This window comes from Zootoca vivipara, chromosome 3, assembly GCF_965207765.1.
Source record: "Zootoca vivipara chromosome 3, rZooViv2.hap1.1, whole genome shotgun sequence".
Taxonomy (NCBI): domain Eukaryota; kingdom Metazoa; phylum Chordata; class Lepidosauria; order Squamata; family Lacertidae; genus Zootoca; species Zootoca vivipara.
The window spans coordinates 34,407,976-34,427,592 of NC_142586.1; the positions used below are offsets into that span (position 1 = coordinate 34,407,976).

The 19,617-nt window shown below is 39.5% G+C and overlaps 1 protein-coding gene across 2 annotated transcripts in view; it reads right to left on the bottom strand.

Annotated features, from left to right (window-relative positions):
• LMBRD1 (LMBR1 domain containing 1) overlaps nucleotides 1-19,617 on the bottom strand; it is a 48,676-nt gene that overhangs the window by 14,295 nt on the left and 14,764 nt on the right. For both annotated transcript variants that reach the window (XM_088665842.1, XM_035109685.3), the window contains exons 6-10: nucleotides 17,689-17,777; nucleotides 16,719-16,792; nucleotides 7,641-7,766; nucleotides 5,990-6,142; nucleotides 241-305 (exon numbers count right to left, since the gene is read on the bottom strand). In XM_088665842.1, the coding sequence (XP_088521968.1) occupies nucleotides 241-305; nucleotides 5,990-6,142; nucleotides 7,641-7,766; nucleotides 16,719-16,792; nucleotides 17,689-17,777 (507 nt within the window). The remainder of the gene's footprint in view (nucleotides 1-240; nucleotides 306-5,989; nucleotides 6,143-7,640; nucleotides 7,767-16,718; nucleotides 16,793-17,688; nucleotides 17,778-19,617) is intronic.

A 19,617-nucleotide genomic window follows, 5' to 3' on the forward strand; every position in this document is an offset into this window, starting at 1 on the left:
AACGATGCAATGAAGCAAGTGCTTGCTTTGAGCGAAACACATTGCAATATGGGAAAATGTAAGACTTAATAAACTGTGTTCACCTCTGGATTTAAACCACTGGATTCATACCCACTCTCAATTTTGGGGTGGTAAACCGGAAACATATTCACATGAAAGGTTTGCGTGAATTCCACTTTGCAAGTAATATAATTTCACGCAGCCTCGTTTTTAAATATAGAAAGAACACTGTAAACTTACTTGGACAAGAAGAGAGAAATAACAAACAGCAGGGCCACAAGGATAAAAAATATTCCCCAGACAATCTAAAAGACAAATTATTTATTTAATAAAAATAAGTATATTTTTATACAGTTATGTACACATATAATAAAAACACATTCAAAAATTAAAATCTGACACAACTATTATGGGAAGGTGTATTCTTAATTGCCTGCATATGCCTGGCGGAACAGAATAGTTTTCAGCAGGAGTTGAAAGGGTGAAACTGAAGGAGCCTGACAAATTTCTACTGACAGAGCATTCTACAGAGCTGGAATGGGGACACTAAATCCTCTATTTCATGTTCATGTCAAATGAGCACCACCAACTTGGGGAACAAGCAACAACACTGCTGCAGACGATCTGGAGCTGGGATATAAGGGTTTGGGTGGTCTCTAAGGTACCTTGGACCTAAGTTGTTCATGCTTTGTAAATTCTAAGCTGTCACTGAATCTCGTTTTCTCAATGGCACCTACGGGTTGTACTGCATGGGTTCATTTTCAAGTACCGTCAGAGAGGGCAATCAAAATTTTTTTATTTAAAAATAGATGTTATAAAATGATGAATACTTTAAAAAAAACCCACTGCAATGAGGAAAGCATCCCCAATACAATTTCTTACATGCATATCATTAAATTGTAGCACATCACAGCACACACGTACCCCTTGCGCAAGCAGCGGTCAAGAACTTGCTAAGGTGCTCTAGGGTCTCCACAATGGGAGACCACACAGCACCATGCAGAATGAGCAAGAAGATTTTAGAAAATTATCCCCACCACTACAAGTGTGTGAAAGTGACAAACATTAAGCAAACATCAAAATGATGCAGTGTAGCTAAAATATCCCTTCTGTATATCCGGGCCACTGAATTTAAGAAATTTTACACTGAGGAGATCTGCTTAAGAGAAGTGTTTCTCTGAAACTACACAGAAAAGAGTGGGAAAGCAACAAGAAAGCAAACCTACATACAGTACTTACACAGTAAAATAATGGCATGTACCGTAATAAAGACGGAAAAGTGATGCCTGGCTACTTGGCAATCTCATTTTTGGGGTTTTTTTCAAAGCAATATTCTCTGAGCAATTGAAGCCACGAGATAAATATATTCATTTAAAGATTGAGAGCACAATGTAAGACCTTTTTTAAAGATACATTTTCAGTGGAAGCTCTTAATGAGCTGCAAATACCAAATGCAGAACTCCATATGTTCACTGCTATTTTCAACTGTTCACAAATGAAAAGTCACAGTATCTGTTTTGAAAAGGGGGGAGGAGGGGGGAATCACACAGATCAAATATGTGTAACTCTAAAGAACGACCGCCACTCTCCAAGACAAAGTGTTTGTTTACTGTAGGAATATTCTGGCACGAGTGCATTTTGTGTTACGTGAACTACAGCAGCATAGTAATAAATGTCATTTTCCCAATTTTTACTAGCTTTTACTAGCTACCTATTGGTTAACTAAGATCATGGTGCATTCCAAGCAGTGTGCTGGTTCAATTTCAGATTGTGCATTTAAAAGGAAAACAGCATAGGCAGTATCGACGATAACCAGAGGTTACTTTCCTACACAAATGTAACTTATATGTATCCCAAATTATCATCTACCCTCTATTTTTCCTGCAGGAAGGTAGCCTTGAGTGAAGTGGCTCCCAATAGCTAAATGCAAACAGATACACAATTTTACTGCAGTACATTACAAAAGGGGATGTGGCATTTAACAGAAAAGGCTAACAGGTGCCATGAAAATTTACAAGCCCCTGCTATGTGCACTTTCTCTACACATGGCTACCACAAACTGAGACAGTCACATGGAAACGGTAAGCACACAATGCTCAAAAAGCCAAACTACCATTACAACAGTGGATTAAAGTTCAAGTTTGCATTTGATCGGCTTTTGAATGATTTCAACAGCAAATACCAAATGTAATAATAATAATAATTCTATTATTTATTACACCGCCCATCTGGCTGGTAGTTGGCATGTCTAAGAGGACTATGATAATAAGTTCTACATGACAAGGAAATGGCATAGAAAGTTAACAGACCAGGTTTTTCTACAGAACTAAACTTCTGGTGCAAAACCAAACATAATTAGCCGGTATTCTACCTAATTGCCAATATGGTATTATCTGTTTGTGGTAAAAGCTTTTGTGCTGAAAAAGGTCCTTGAAGGATATACAGTGGTACCTGGGGTTACAAACACTTCAGGTTACAAACGCTTCAGGTTACAAACTCCGCTAGCCCAGAAATAGTACCTCGGGTTAAGAACTTTGCTTCAGGATGAGAACAGAAATCGTGCTCCAGCGGCACGGCGGCAGCAGGAGGCCCCATTAGCCAAAGTGGTGCTTCAGGTTAAGAACAGTTTCAGGTTAAGAACGGACATACGGAACAAATTAAGTTCTTAACTAGAGGTACCACTGTAAAGTGCATGCTAACTTGTAAGAAGCTACTATTGCATTCTGTATCCAGATATCCAGATATCCAGAACACTGTTATATAAAGAAGAGCTCTAGGGAATGCTGAAGATGCATCCCTTAACCCTGGCCTTTGACATTTGAAATGTATATTCACTCTTTTTAATGTTGTGCTCTAATTGTTGCAACTTGCCCTAGGACCTAAGAGTGAACGGTAGGATGATGATGATGATGATGATGGTGGGAATAATTTATTAGGTCTGACCTCCAGACTATACACATGACAAGTGTGTACTCCTATAAAACTGGAAATACTATGCAGTTTCTAGTTACCTTCAGTATTTCAAACAATCAGGATACTGCAAGGTCATTTTCTGACTGATTTGCATGTAACTTTTGTCTCTTTAGATATGAAGAGGGTATTTTTAAGATGAAAGAATATTTTTTTCTGGTGGCAATTCAACCCAGATATGCTGAAAGGATCTCTGATAGAAAGCATGCATATTGAAAACCAGAAGTACTTTCAGCAGTATTCAGGTGTAATCCTGTTTATATAAGTTTAAAATCCCTAGTGTCTTCAGGCTTTTGCTTCTACTTCTGCTACATACCTTCATTTCTCCACATTCGTGCCCTGATGCTTTTCTAACTCTAAATTCAATTTGTTGCTTATTTGTTCATCCTACAAGTCTGTTCACACATTTCTCCAACTGTCTACCCATCTTAATTTGATCCACTATTTGTCCAATTTTATCAGTAACTTCAAACATAAATCTTGCTCCTGCTTCCAACTTAGTATATATAGTTGCTAAATAGATTGTGACCCTGTGGCACTGCAAAACTGTCAGTGGCCACAGTCCTAAGCATATTTCAAGGCAACCTCATTTCCAAGCAAATCAACAGAACTTTTTAAAAAAAATCAACTTTTTTTTAAAAAAAGAGCTGATATGTCACAATTATCTAGTGCTTATACTGTATAATGAACTGAAAAAAATGTTTAAAATGACATTTGTTTAAAAAAAACAGAAGCATTTTTGTTAGGGATCTTAGGACAAGACTTGCCAAGGAAAACAAACAGCGGCAAGAGTCTTGTTAGCACAAGGATGGAAGAATGAGGAAGTCCCAACGAAAGAACAATGGCAAGAAAGACTGATGAGCTATGCGGAATTGGCAAAGTTAACATATAAACTACAAGAGAAGGATAACCACGACTTTAAGGAAGAATGGGAACTTTTTACAAACTATTTTAAAAGACAACAAAAGGACTTGGACTCCTTGGCAGGTTTTGAATAAACATCCACAATTGATTAGTAGAACAAGGATAGATAAGCTGAGGCTCCAATACTTTGGCCACCTCATGAGAAGAGAAGAATCCTTGGAAAAGACCCTGATGTTGGGAAAGATGGAGGGCACTAGGAGAAGGGGACGACAGAGGACAAGATGGTTGGACAGTGTTCTCGAAGCTACGAACATGAGTTTGACCAAACTGTGGGAGGCAGTGCAAGACAGGAGTGCCTGGCGTGCTATGGTCCATGGGGTCACGAAGAGTCGGACACGACTAAACGACTAAACAACAACAACAAAGGATAGATAAGGCAATGATATGTACAACTTTATAACATGCAGAGAATAATATGTGTAAACAAATCAGAGGGGAGAGCTGAGGGAAGTCTCTGGAGGGTGGGAAAGGGAGGGGTGGGAGGGTATAAAAATTTGTTCAATAAAAATATTTTTTTTAAAAGAAAAAAAAGAACAGACCTCCAGAATGAATTAAGTTCTTAACCAAAGGTACCACTGTATAGTATAAATTCCTCTATCTTCCACATCTTGCTTTTACTTTTGAATCATAATATAGGCAACAAGTGATTTAGGTGTCCAAATGACACGTAATCACACACATACGGCACCAAACCCAAAGGTAGCCCCCAAATTTCCTAAAGACATCATGAAAAGGGGTGGGATGGGTTTACTGTGGGGGTTTGGAATGTGGCCCCTGTACAAAACAAGGATTCCCTGTATTCTTTTAACTATAAAAAGGCAGAAATAGTGAAATATTGTGCATATAATGAATTGGCAGGTTCACAAGAGACCCGACCAGACTGATTTCTAAACAGTATGCTGTGCAAACATTTGACAAAAACGCATTACTGTTAATGTTACAAAATATTGCAAATATTTATTTATTGAGTTTACTAGGTTGATTCTTTGTTCCAACCTAAAGTTAAAACGGAAGTCTATCCAAGTAATATCACTGCCTATTTCCCCTTACATCTTGGAAACAAAAGCGCCATTTTCTATCGTAACGGACCATTTTTGTCATTCGTAAAGACTTATTTGAACTTGAATTGGTATAACCTTCCCCAGAATCTTTGGTCTATAGAGTTCTAGTCTTATCCTGCTTACCAACAACCTGGGAAAGTAAAAGTATCAATTTTTGTTTGTGTGTTTTGTTCTAAAGATGGATAGTGTGGAAAATGGATAGTGTGAAAACATGCGTAAAACATCTCAGATGCAAAGAGCTGCTTTAAGTGAGCCCAAGGTGAGCAGGCCGCCTTTACCTACAGATACATCAGACTTTGAAAGACATATCACAAATGAGTTATCAGGGTGAGCAAACTGTTACAGTGGTACCTTGGTTTTCGAATGTAATCTGTTCCGGGAGACCGTTCCGAAACGTTCGAAAACCAAAAACTCAATATGGGAGTCTAAAAACAGAAAAGTCAATACGGAAAACTCAATGTGGAAGCCTCATGGCATGTTCGACTTCCGATGCGCATTCGAAAACCGAAGCATTTACTACCAGGTTTACGGCATTCGAAAACCGAAATGTTCGTCAACAGAGACATTCGAAAAGCAAGGTATCACTGTATTGCAATTACTACCTGTTTTTTCTTTGCTGTTCAGCTTGGGGGGGACAACCTTGAGCGCATGAAACTAACTGTCCACTTCTTGTCATCGTGGTAAATATTTTTGGCCAGATAGAAAAAAATACACTTTTAAAAAATTCACTGTTTCATACTGTGGCACCTACCTGTAACCCTCTGCCACTAACCCAGGGTGGACAACCTATAGCCTTAGAGCTTTCATGGGGCCCTCAGTCCAAATCTCATGTTGGTGGCAAGGAGTGGAAAAAGCAGGGGGAAAGAGAAGGGGAGAGAGAAAAAGGAATGATCTACCTGGGGTAGATCTGGGCTCTGGGACGACCCATTACTGGCATGCATTGTCAAAAAAAAGACTTTAAATTTGTGCTCTAACCAGTTAATGGTTTTACATAATACAGGTATACATCAAAAAACATATATGCTATACTTTACTTTTAGTGGCCTCATGGCTCCACAGAATCTTGTCCAGCAGCTCTTCTCAATATATTCCAGACGCCTCCCTCTCCTTCGAAGGCCTCTTAGCTTGTCCTCAAGCTGTTGCAATGTCCGCCTATCCCGAGTTGGTAGAGGCCGACCATCTTTGCACTAACGGGAGGGGGGGTTTAAGTGTGAGAACAAAATATGTAAATCTTGAAGTTTGAGTTCATATTTTTCCATGGTTGTTTGGGTTCTTATTTCAAAGATACCCAGTATCACACTTTTAGCAGCTATGCCATTTAAAGAGGGTTCCACTCAGTGGTTTTTTTCTGTCCAGTATACAATACCAGAAGCTTTGCTTCCCTCTGCTATTCCCGTCAGCCAAGCCTCCTTTCCCCATGCTGGGGCTTGCTTTTTAAAAAATGGCGGGAGAAGGAACGCAAAAGAGTGTGCATGTGCGTGCGAAAGATAAGTCTACTGTGGCCATATTGAATTATTTTCCCTGTTACCAGGAAAAAAAATCAATATTGTGTGATCTCCACAATCAGAACCAGTACTTGGCTGACTCCACATGGTAAGCATACGGGTTTGGGGGGGGGGAGGCAGCAATGGCTGTACTCTAATTTTGTACTATGTCACATCCCCATGGTCACCATTTTGTGATATACCATGCCCACACAGCAGCAATTTAGCTTAATTTTGAGTTATTTGACACCCAATAAACATCTTTATTGTGTACTCTTGATTTATTATCATCAACCTTCTAATAAAAATGATCACAAATTCAACAGAGAAGTGGGAGAGAGTGTAGGAAGTAGCAGAGTGGAAGAGGTATTTTACCATTTATCATGATATAAGTACCAGCACCACATTAAAACAACAACAACCAGAAAAGCACTAGTTCCACTCAATAAATCACTTATTCTAGTAAGCATATGTGGAGAGTTATTTTTCTGATCTAAGAGTATCAATCCAATTATAAAGTCTCAAAAAGGTCCTCTCTGCAAGTGCCTCACTGAAAAGTATGTGTGCTTAGAACTCATATTTATAGAAGTGTGAAAATTATTGAAACTTGTAATACCGCTGCCACAGTTAAATCAAAATAACAGTATATAGCAGGAGAGCTAATAGTTGTGGTTACCGTATCTACAGCTGTGAGGATTCATTTTGGTTATTTCAATCTAACTAGATATATATTATATACTTTTTTTAAAATTATTGAATATGTTACCCTCTACCAGGGCTAGCCCACCCATGAGACTGCCTCAGGCAGCAGGATGCACAGGGGCATCAGATCCTAATGGAGATATTTATTCACTCCTTGGTCCTGATGTAGACCTTCACTCACTCCTTCATCTCTGGTGGGGAGGAGAGGGAAGGGGCGCCATTTTGTACTTCGCCTCAGGTGCCAAAATGTCTTGGGCCAGCTCTGCCCTCTACCCAATCTAAACATATATTTCTAAAGATTTTAAACTGCTCACATTGTAAAATATCAGAGAAGGGTACAGAAAACAAAAAATTAAGTATAAGATACATATAAGAGAAAATACAGGTAAAGTCACAGCAGTACAACACCTAATAAATGGATTAAAATTAAGAGAGCCTGTTTGGCCAGAGAGCTAAAGCTGTTAAAAAGAAGTATTTTAAGACAGAAACCCAACCAAACCTTTGATTTAATCCTTTGTATACTTTGCTCAACCTCTTCAATATCTTCAGTGTTTTCCAAGCGTTCATAACTAGCATTTCTTGTTCCCTTTATCAGATTCAGAGGCAAAGCGGACATACCATAAGCCTGGGGGGAGGAAATGCAAAGATGGTTTTAATTCTCAATTGTAAGTGATCACCTTGAGATAAAACATTGATCAGTATCCTAGAACCAACACAGTTGTTTTATTCATATTCTGCCCGTCAGACCAATCTCAGCACGATATAATGAATATGGTATTGGACTAGTAGTGGGCACTTAAACAAATTATATACCTCTGAACTACAACATTCTCTACCTCAATCATCTTAGAGATCAATGGAGGATGGAGGAGAAACAGCATTTGGAAGACAATTGGCTATAGCTGGTATGAAAAATTGTAGCTACTTATTAAGAAGTGCTGTAAATTTTGAGAAAGGAAGGTTACATGCTCAGCTGTAGTCCAATTTTAGAGGCTGAGGAGCTTGGCAAGAAATAAAGCTGCAAAGGGATACAAGACTGGCAGTAGTCCATAAGAAAAATGGAAAATCTTATAAACAACAAAAAAAACAGGCGACTGCAAAATTATAAAAAAGCAATAAAAATGAGGACTCTGTACATCTAAGGAAAGGGGAGAAACTAAAACACTGGCAGTTTGACAAACATAGAGAAAGTATACAAGTTTCTACAGCAACAATTCTTTTTTTAAGAAGTTGGAGACGAGTAAGGAGAATTGCAAGACAGGAATGAGGGAATAGAAATTCCTTGTGGAATGGTTTGTTTGTTTTCAAAAAAATTACTATATATAACTGTAACATGAACAATAAAGTCAGCAACATAAAAATTCAGTACAACCTTCTGCCTATAAGAGCAGAGAAGTAAATACGTAAGTGGGTCTATTGTGGGGTACAGGCAGGCAATTGAGGTAATGAGCAGAAGAGAATAAAGGTCTTATCACTCTACACCGCTAGGGGTTTGTTCTCATTTGTTAGTTTATAAATGGCTAGTATCTCCATAAAGTAGGTATAGATTCCAGAAGCGGACATGCTAGTTTGGCACTTGTGCATCTACATATCCTTATCAATAAAAGAAAGAGTCTTGCCAAGTTTTATTAAAGGAGTCTGTGGCTTTGTGGTTTCTTGATGTCCTCAAATGGTTTGTTAGTTTTCCATAATAGTTAGGTTCTGGGGGTTTTCAAACTAAAGTTGGCCGGTGAGTCCAGCTGCATTTTTCCAATGGTCGGTAATCTGAAGATAGTGCTGCCACCAACATTTCTTATCTTTTCTCTGTTGCCCCCCGAGAAAATAGAAAGTAATGCCTATTTTTTAAAAAACACTAGTTATTTGTAAGTAACCCATCTTTAATTCCTATCTACATGCCAATTTTCAACAAAAGCAACAACATTAAGACGTCATTAAAAAAAATAAAACTGTAAAAACAATTAGTTCACACCCCAGATAAAAGAGAAACCACAGCATTATTCACTAAAAGCCTGTGCAAATAAATTTTGAGGGGGCATACAGAGCTCAGTTGCCTGGCACCTATGTAACTATTTGTAGGGAATGTGTTCCTCCGCAGATAAAGCCTTGCTCTTAATCTTCCTCTAAAGAAGAAACGTCTCTAAAGATGAATTTAAGAACTGGAGCAAAGGAATACCTAGTAATTTAGAAAGCACATAAAATAAAGTCTGTGGAAGGGAAAGAAAATGTTTAATATACCCTTCCTTAACCTGAAGCGAACTTTCCCATTGAAAGTAATGGAAAGTGGATTAATCCGTTCCAGACGGGTCTGCGGAGTACGTAAACTGAAAGTACTCAAACCGATGTGTACTTAAACCGAGGTATGACTGTATATAAAAATGTAGGCATTGCACGCGCGGATGTAACAACCTTTCACCGTAAACACTGTAATGTAACAAATTTGGCCACAACGTTCCATGCCCATCAGGGAGGGATCTGGCATTAAAAAAATTCCAAAAAAAACACCACACCTTTCACACCTAAAATAATGATTTAACACAAAAAGGTGCAGCAACAATGCCCAACTTTTTCAATAGGCCACAGCATTGCCAAGCAGGGAAAACTGAGTAGGCCACACCATTCAGTAGGCCACAGGCAAAAACAAACAGAATAGGGCCTATCACAATGGGGGGCATAGGGATGAGGCACAACAAAGGGAGAAGGGAAACACATAGCCATTGGGGGAGGAGGACCCTGAGTCAGCCAAAGCAGTGGGGGGTGGGTTGGGACAGGGAAAACTGAGTAGGCCTCACCATTGCCCAGTAGGCCACAGGCAAAAACAAACAGAATATGGGGCTTTCACAATGGGGGAGGGGGGTCACAGGGATGAGGCACAACAAAGGGAGGGGGAAACACATAGGCATTGGGGGGGGAGGACCCTGAGTCAGCCAAAGCACTGGGGGGTGGGGACATTTTCAGGAACACGTGTGGGTGGGGGAGTCTTATTTTTGAAACTTACAGGAGGGGAGTCAGGGTTGGGACAGGGCAAGTGAAGGGACTCTGAAGGTCAACTCTGAAGGTCAATTTAACAGGAAAAGGTCCATTTAACACAAAAACCCACAGCAACATGTGGCCGGGCCAGCTAGTGGCTTATAAAATGTGAATGAGAGGAGTGAATTTATTTATCAGCTATTTTTAAGTGTTCCACACCTTCCTACCTTGCTGCAGCTAAAATTTGTTTTCTTGTTTTTAGTTGGTTCTTATTTGCAAGGTGCTTAGAGATCATGGTGATAAATCCTGATATGAATTATGTGAGTAAATAACAATAAGGCACTGCGGGCATTTCCCACTCAAAGAGAAAATTCTTTGGACTATCTCAAATTCTCAATTGACTCAAATTTTATCAGCCTATTGCATCTCCCTCTTTTCAGTTTAGTTTTTGAAAATAAACTTTCCACTTACCCAAGATCAGCTGCACTGCTGTGAAAATTCAAAAAGAGAACTGGCGTATCACAGCTGTATATGAACTCCGTTTTACCATCTATATCTCACAACAGTATTGCTCTTTGACTCCAGCTAACCCTATTGATTGGCAGAGTTTAAGGCCAAAATCTAAGTAACTCCTTTATTCTCATATAAGCGGTGTCCAACAAAACTGTCTTTATTCATGGAACAGCAGCTCTCCAAAGCCATACTCCCATAGCTTGTGAAATGCCAGTTCCAAACAGGATCTTGCAAAAGGGATCTGGCCAAGACTACATAGCTGCCAAGTCTCCCGTATTCCCCGGGAAACCCCCGTTTTTCCAGCTGTCCCTAGCCGAAAAAACAGAAAAAACGGCAGAGCAGCATCAAAAGTTGCTTCTGAGCATGCTCCGCCCAGTTCCAAAATGGCGGCGGCGCTACCTCCGGTCTGCTACTTCCGGTCCAGTCCCTTATTTCTCAGGCCAAAACTTGGGAGGTATGCAAGACTATTGAGCTTCTCCATCATCAGTTAAGCTAGGGCTCTAAAACTTTACATGAGAAATTGGTAGTGATGGACAATCTGTTTTTTTTTCAGGAAAACTTGAATACCATTACTGATTTTATCAAAGTCCACCTTTCATCTAAAACTGGCTGCCCAAGATGCTTACAATTTTTTAAAAAACCAAGAACTAAGGAATAGATGTACATAAGGCTCTTTATGGCAGTCCATATTCCAGGCTCAGCCCTTTGAAGAAGGGGCAGAAGAAGCTGAAGGGCAGACTCAGGCACTGGCTGAAAATAAACACACCAACCCATGGAAGCAGTCATTTCCTTGGCTTGGTCCCTTCCTCACAGAAGCTGGACTGCAATTTCAGATGGAAAACCTCTGATTTAGAGCACAAGAAAATATACTGGCAGCCACCGCTTCGTTTTGATTAAAGGTGCAATGCTTGTGCTTTTTGTTCCAGTACTTGTAAATATCATAACCATTAAGTACCAACAGCTACTAATAATGCCCATTTTCCAAATGTGTGGTAGTCACTGAAAGTGCCACTTGTTAATTAAACCTGTAACTTCAAGTACAATTACTGCTTGGCAATAACTGTTGTGTTTTGAAATGAATGCAAACTATTTGTCAGGTTTTTTAGAATGCATAACATGCAATTTTAGACTACTGTATATAAAGCACTAAAATGAACACAAAATACTTTCAAGATGCAATTCCTACCCGGCAATGTATTAACTGCCCACATCTGCCCTCTAGCGAAGCTTCACACAATACACAAGTAGCACAGAAAAAAGGGGGGATTATGAATAAAATCCATGTCACATTGAAGTTGATGCAAGCTGTGTCCATTTTCTGAATATGTAAAGAGCGTTTCTAAACAGAAAATGCTGCCTTTTATCTCTTAATTTCTTCAGCAGGAAAATGATTCCATTTCTGAATGGCTATAAGCTAACCTGTAGTGAAGATGACAATTCTCAAAAGGTGAGAACTATGCAGTCCATCTTTTGCAAATCGACTCTAATGATTTTTCCTACCAGAATGACAGGGGGGGGGAAAATGAAGGGGCTCAGTTCTTCTATGTAACAAATATGCACTAAGGTGAACATTTAGAGGAAGAATGGATCATAAATTTAACAAATACTTAAATAAAAAAAGAGTATAGTACACAGAAAATAAGCTTTCCGAAAGGTGGCGAGGCACTTGATGCAAGGGGGGAAACAGAACAGCCTTAGACCGCCCCTGTATGAAGGAATTGCTCAATTCTGTCATGGTCGCATAACAAAAAATATTTGCTGCCAAGAGAACTTGTTCCAAAGAATATAAAGACATATGTTTCACCTGTGCTTCTCTACCACATGTGTTGCAAAGGCAGTAGCAGAATCCAGACTTCCCTTGACTGTTATCTATTGTGTCCACCTTAAGGTTAAAAGCTTCTGTTCATGATCATGATACAACACACTATGTTCATACACACTGACGGTCCCTACATTTTAACCAAGGTCATGTCCTCAATACATGTCAGATTCCTTCAACAACAAAAATCTAAATCCTTCTCCGTTGTATTCCTTATATCTATGTGCCCTCCATTCCCCCCCCCCCACTCTCCACAATGTATTCTCATTTAGACCATAAGCCTATGGTCAGTTTCCGAAGTTATTTGTATTACCTTTTTCCTGATTAAATAATTATTAATTTAAGCAAATGTATTGCACATCTTGGTAGCATAGTTGTGAACATGCACAGTATAATTAGAGCACAGGTCAATAGTAGTAAAAATAATGTATTTTGCTGTAGTCTACAGTCTTTTGTTTCCTCACATGGTAAGACCAGCTCCTTGAGAGATCAGGCATTAGAAAGTATTTTTTTGGGGGGGGGGGGACCAGCCTCAATTTACACTGCTATACAGAAGAAATAATATAATCAGAATATGTTAAAGAGTCCAAAGATCAAGTTCAGTTTAAGCAGCAGATATGCATTACAGAAGTCATGCTAGTTTACTAGCAATATTATCCTATACCTGGCAGACAAAATATTCAATTACAGTGCAATTACATGCCCATGCCTGCCTATTTTATTTCTGTAGCCTTCCAAGGAGAAATGTCAATTCAAAGAAACCCCACTAGATATTAGGGCGTGGTAGTATATTATAATATCTACATTGTAGATATTAGGGCAATGTAGTATAAACACTGACAACTGGGAAACCCTGGCCTGCGAGCGCTCCATTTGGAGAACAGCCTTTATCAAAGGTCATGGGCTTTGAAGAAACTCGATCTCGGGACGCAATGGAGAAACGTGCTAAGAGGAAGGCACGCTTGGCAAATCCACACCGTGATCAACTTCCGCCTGGAAACCAAAGTCCCCACTGTGGAAGGATGTGTGGATCCAGAATTGGCCTCCACAGTCACTTACGGACCCATTGTTAAAACCGTGTTTATGGAAGACAATCTTACTCGGCTACGAGTGATCGCCAAAGAAGACGACGACTAGATATTAGGGCATTCTCAGAGCTATGCAGAATGTACATGTCCTCCCCAAATTTAGTTTGCCCAAAAGGACAATGAGCCAATTTCATATTCTAATAATTTTAAACTATGCTGATGTTTACAAAATGAATGATACATTTTATAGAATAATTTAAGGCAAGTAAAGTATTGGCTATTACAAGGCCGTAGTAATAAAGGTCACTTAAAAGTTGCAGCCTACATATTCATATGTACCGGTATATTTTGTATTTTTGCATCTTTTAATCAGCACTGGAGTGGTTCCCTACAGTGACATTTTCATAGAGATGAAAACATTATTAAATGTTTTGGAAAAATTAAAGCCAATTACACGCACCCTTCAAGAACAAAGAAGCAGGGGAAAGTATCAATCATTTTCCATCAATACTGTTTACCTTGACTTCAAGTAGCAGCAGAAAGCTGATGATAGGTTCACTATTAATACCCAAGGTTATCTAAAATCATTTAAATGCAGAACATATTGAAAGCAAGCAATGTATGTGATACAGCTTCTAAGGGTAACAGGTAGCCATGTTAGCCCATAAGAAAAAAGAAAACGAAATCCATTTGATTTATTAGGACAAACAAAATGTCACAAGATATACAAGCTTTTGAGTTCTCCAACAGCCTAGATCAGGCATGTCAAACTTGCGGCCCTCCAGATGTTTTGTACTACAATTCCCATCTTCCCCAACCACTGGTCCTGCTAGCTAGGGATCATGGGAGTTGTAGGCCAAAACATCTGGAGGGCCGCATGTTTGACATGCCTGGCCTAGATTTCTAAAAAGAGAATAAGAAAAACAAAGATTGTTTGTTGTCGAGCCATCCATGTCTGCATTTGCTCCCTGCTCCCACACTCTTAAGACTCTTGCATTTTAACCATCTAGCCAGTTGATGGAGTAACTGCAAGCTTGCACCCTACTTCATGACATTTTGGTTGGCCTAATTAGCCAATGGGGTTTCTAACAAGCCCTGATTTATTATTTATGGTGAAGCTCCATGTTTAGAGGTAGTTAACATCAGTATAAGTTAAGGGCAGATTTGTGGATCGTCTACCCTTCTGTATCCCAAATACAGTATAAGGAAAATATGCTACCGTTCAATCAAAATATGAGAAAGATTCAATTTTGGCAGTACAAATACTTGGCTGTGAAAGAGATCAAAGTAACATATATCCTGTTAAACACTGCAATGAACAACACACCAGGCCAAGCAATAAACTATTTTTCTAGCTAGCTCAACTGGATGGTTTGCTGGATTTCAGGAGTTTGCACAGGAAGGCCCCAAGCTTAAAAGCTTTTCATAATAGTCCCTTAAGATCACTCACAACTCACGAAGTGTTTTGAACAATAGCATAAAAGGCCTGCGAAATCAGACCAATGGTCCTTCTAGTTCAGCAATGTACACCTTAACTTTGATGGTAAGGAGACAAGAAAAAAAAAGGAAACAAATAATCTGTGTTCATAAATGAGGCTCAAAAACAAGCAAGTGAAACCTTTGCACACATAAGCCCTACCACCACAACCATTGAATGCACACACACACACACACACAAACAGCACAAAGGTGAGCACAAAGGCACCCTTCCCACACAGAAAAGCCACTTCTCAATAACGCAATCCCATGGCACTGGGGAGTTTTTGTGCCGTGTGTGTATTTCTTAAACAACCATGTGGGTGGATCCAACTGCAGGGGTCATACTTCCTCAGGTGGCAAATACATCAAATGAAAAATGCTTTTTAAATGCTAGGATTTTGTATGCATTCAGGTGCTTACACACTTTTTCTCCATAAAACTCATAAAAGCCCTGCAAATGTAAGGCAGCATATGTTTATTTCCATCTCACAGATGGAAGAACTGGAAGAAGCATACAGTGGTACCTTGACTTACGAATTTTTCGACTTACGGATGAGACAAATGGCCGCACGCTTACGAATTTCTCAACATCCGAACAGAAACCGCGGCGGTTTTAGATAGGGTTTGTTGACTTATAAATTTTTAGATGGGGTTGCTTCAACTTACAAATTTTTCTGTTTCCAATGCATTCCTATGGGAAATCGCGTTTCCAATGGCGCTTTTCGACTTACGAATTTTTCGACCTACGGAGGTGCCTTCGGAATGGATTAAATTTGTAAGTCGAGGCACCACTGTAATTGCCACTTACTGTTTGTTCTTTTGTTTGTTTTGGTGTGTCCGTTTTTGAATAACGCATCTTACAGAGGACATGTGCTGCTGGCCAATGAGACTGGTATAAAGTTCTCTAAATTGTTCTTTGCTTGACGAAGGAACAGTTACTAGAATAAACTGTTTATATAAGTATTAAAATATTACTTTGTGAAACTTATAGTGAAGGCTTTTAACCAGTAAAGACTTTGGCCAAGATGCTGAGAAGGTCAATATTCAGAATACAGAGATCTATAACCGTAATCCCACTTCATACCCTCAGCTCTGACACATTGACTTAGGGATGGCATCAAAATTCTGCTGACTATAGTGTTGAGTCAGGAAGACATCACATCTGCACAATTCATTTTAAAACCTTTCTCTGCCAAGGTACTAACTTTTGAGAAACTGCAACCATAGTTTACTACCGTTTTAAGGCAAGGAACAAAACTTATTCACAGATGAACATATATATTTAGAAGAATTTAGATCATCTTTCTGTCATCTAAAAACTCTAAAACAAGAGTTTACTATTTAACAGATTACAATCTCCACAAAATTCTTATTAAGATTAGGTTCATCAACACTTCCAAAAGGAATGGTAAAGCTCAATCATGCTCAACTAAAACAGGCTTCATGGTAAAAAGCTGCCACTATGAACAATGTTAAGAAAAGTGTTTTAACATTTCTGAAAGGGAAAGCATTTGAATGGGGGGGGGGATTCCAGAGTCTAGACATTTTCTTTTAAATAGCATTCAAATGAGTTTTACCACACACTTAGAGACACGACCTAAACTCGAAAACCTTTACCTACAACTCAACTATTCCAAGTCACATTTGTTACTCCAACACAACTGAAAGCATTGACTTTTCAGTATAGATTAAGGTCTGCGGAAAGACTTCCAAGTTGTTGCAGCTGAAGCAAACCTCAAAATGAACACAAGAAAAAAAGATGAATACTTACTGTATATGTAACAGCTGCCACCATTCCAACAAGGGTCAAAGAACTTATAGAGAAGGATAGGGCAGCCAAACCATCTGTAAGACAAAAGGGAAATGCTTTGCTGAAATTCACATTTAGGAAGATTTGTTTCCAATTTTTTTCCACTGTTTGTGTCATCTTTAAAGGTAAAGGACCCCTGACAGTTAAGTCCAGTCGCGAACGACTCTGGGGTTCCGGCGCTCATCTCACTTTACAGGCCAAGGGAGCTGACATTTGTCTGCAGACTAAGCCGCTTCTGGCGAAACCAGAGCAGTGCACGGAAACACTGTTTACCTTCCTGCCAGAAGGTAATCTGCCATCTATTTATCTACTTGCACTTTGACGTGCTTTCAAACTGCTAGGTTGGCGGGAGCTGGGACCAAACAACAGGAGCTCACCCCGTCGCGGGAATTCGAACCACCGACCTTTCGATCGGCAAGCCCTAGGCTCAGTGGTTTAACCCACAGCACCACCCGTGTCCCTAAGAAACAGCATAAACAAATATAGAAACATATGCACAGATCAAAAAGAAAATGTCAGCTGCAAGGTTATTCTAGACACAGTACTCACAATACAAATGCTTTTACCATTGTCCAATACACTGGAATGACAGCCTAAGTAAGCAAAACAAAGAGTATGCTGTCATGAAGTTAAGAGTTTAGAAGATCAATGCCAGCAGTTGTTTCTGGCTGCGGGTTTTTGCCTTAAAATTTGGTCTTCCCTGCATCTAGCCTTTCTGGGGTCATGAATATGGTCCATGTGGGCACAGTGGAAAAGTAGCCAATGGGGATATTGCCCAGGTCACTCTCAACATTCCAAACATGTGACTCCTGGGAGTAACACCATAACTTAAAAGATTCTTAAAGATGAATGGAATAGTCCAATGAAAACTTAATGTCTTATTTGGAGTAAGGACATACAAAATTATTCACTTCTTAAGTCTCTAACTTACGGCTGCTTCCAAGCTCTTCAAACAAAAGTTTCACTTTCTCCCATTCCGTTGTATTTTTTTGGTTGGGAATATTCAATGGAACAAAGGCTCTAACAAGGAGGAAAAAATAAAAATGTTATCCTCTGATAGTTACCTTGCAAAATACACTACATCAAGACTACAAATGGTCTTACAATACTAGGATGGTGACAGAACTGATCCACATTACCATGGAATTTTTTTACAGCCTTCTGCACCTTTCGATGTTCCTAACAAAAAGGGTTTGAGAATATTGACTCCATATTGACTTCACAATATCTGGTGACCAAAGCAGAGGTTTCTGGAAAGCCAGTCAAATACAGAGCGTGAACATTCAGAACATGAACTATTTATTGAAACTGAGCTTTACTACAGTTTGTGACAAATACAAAGGGATATTCAACTAAGGCTTACTAAGAGGAAACCTTCTGAAATCATTAAAGTTACAGTGGTACCTCGCAAGACGAATGCCTCGCGCAACGAAAAACTCGCAAGATGAAAGCGTTTTGCGATCTTTTTGTTGACTCGCAAGACGAATTTTTCTATGGCCGTGCTTCGCAAGATGAATTTTTTTGCAAATTTTTTTTTTTTGCTTTGATTTGTTTAAATTGGAAAACCGCAAGACGAAATTTTCGCAATACAAAACGACTCGCGGAACGAATTAATTTCGTCTTGCGAGGCTTCACTGTACTTGCGCCCACTAATTTCAGTGAGTGAGAATGGCCAACATTGGCTATCAACTAAAAACACTTAAAAAGACTATGAAGACCAAACCCTGCCTAATACCTCCCTCCCAAGCTTTGAAGGCATTCCTAAATTAAATACAGAAAACAATCTACAAAGCTAAAATGAGGGAGTTTTATGTCAAAGAAGGATGCACACATCTGCGTGGCACTGAAAGCAAGCATTTTAGCTGACAAACAACAGCTGCGCCACCAACACCCACAGACTTTACAATAATGAGCTGCTGCTAGCGAGGGAGCCTAACTTTGTCACATCACACTTCAATCTAAGTGGCGGTACAGGGATGAGGAGAGTTTAACTATTTTAACAATATTGGAAAAGTAGCTGATGCAGCACAATGGACACTGTTACTGGAGTTCTTGAGAACACCTAGTGCACTAGAGGAATTACTGCATCCAGTGATAACCAGCAGCATCAGTAGCAGTCCCTTGAAACACTGACTGATTGGATGCTCTTGGCTAAATAAAACGAAATATGAGCCTTTTGACCCTCATGCAGCCTCGTCACAAATATCCAAAGCCAGGCAGGACTCAAATTCTTCTAAGATCCCTACTGTCAAGGGTGACGATTAAAAATCATTAAGATGAGTAAATGGAGGGGAGAGGAAAGAAAAACCCTGCTCACCATTCTCTTTATGATGAGAGTACATTTCCTTTTCCATGACAGCACGAAAAGCCGTCTGGCCTCCAAGCTCAGGAGGGGGGCAGAACCTCGTCCATGCCATGACATTAAGCATGAGGTGGGTAAGCTGCAGACTACCTGCTGAACTTTGAAATAGACAGCACCAACTTACTGCTGCACTTTGGAGGTGCTTTAAACATCTCAAAAGTTCAGTGTGAACAGATTCATCCCACTAGGGGAGGAGCAAGGTCTGGAAAGCAGAGATTTTGGCTGGCTACCAAAACCAAACAACCTTGGTAAATCCCTGAGCAAGACATGGTGTTTTAGATACTGCTTGTCTGGGGAGGGGAGAAATATACACACAAACACATGGATGGAATATGCATTAAAAATATTTAAAAGTTTCGTAAGAAGGATCAAGTGCAAGTTCAAAGCTGAAGGAGAAGCAGCAGAGAGCACATGTAAGAAAAAAGAAATTTGGAGACAGAGCAGGAGACCTAGATTAGGGAAGAAGCAAGATTATGAAGAGCTTTAAAATGAGAATTT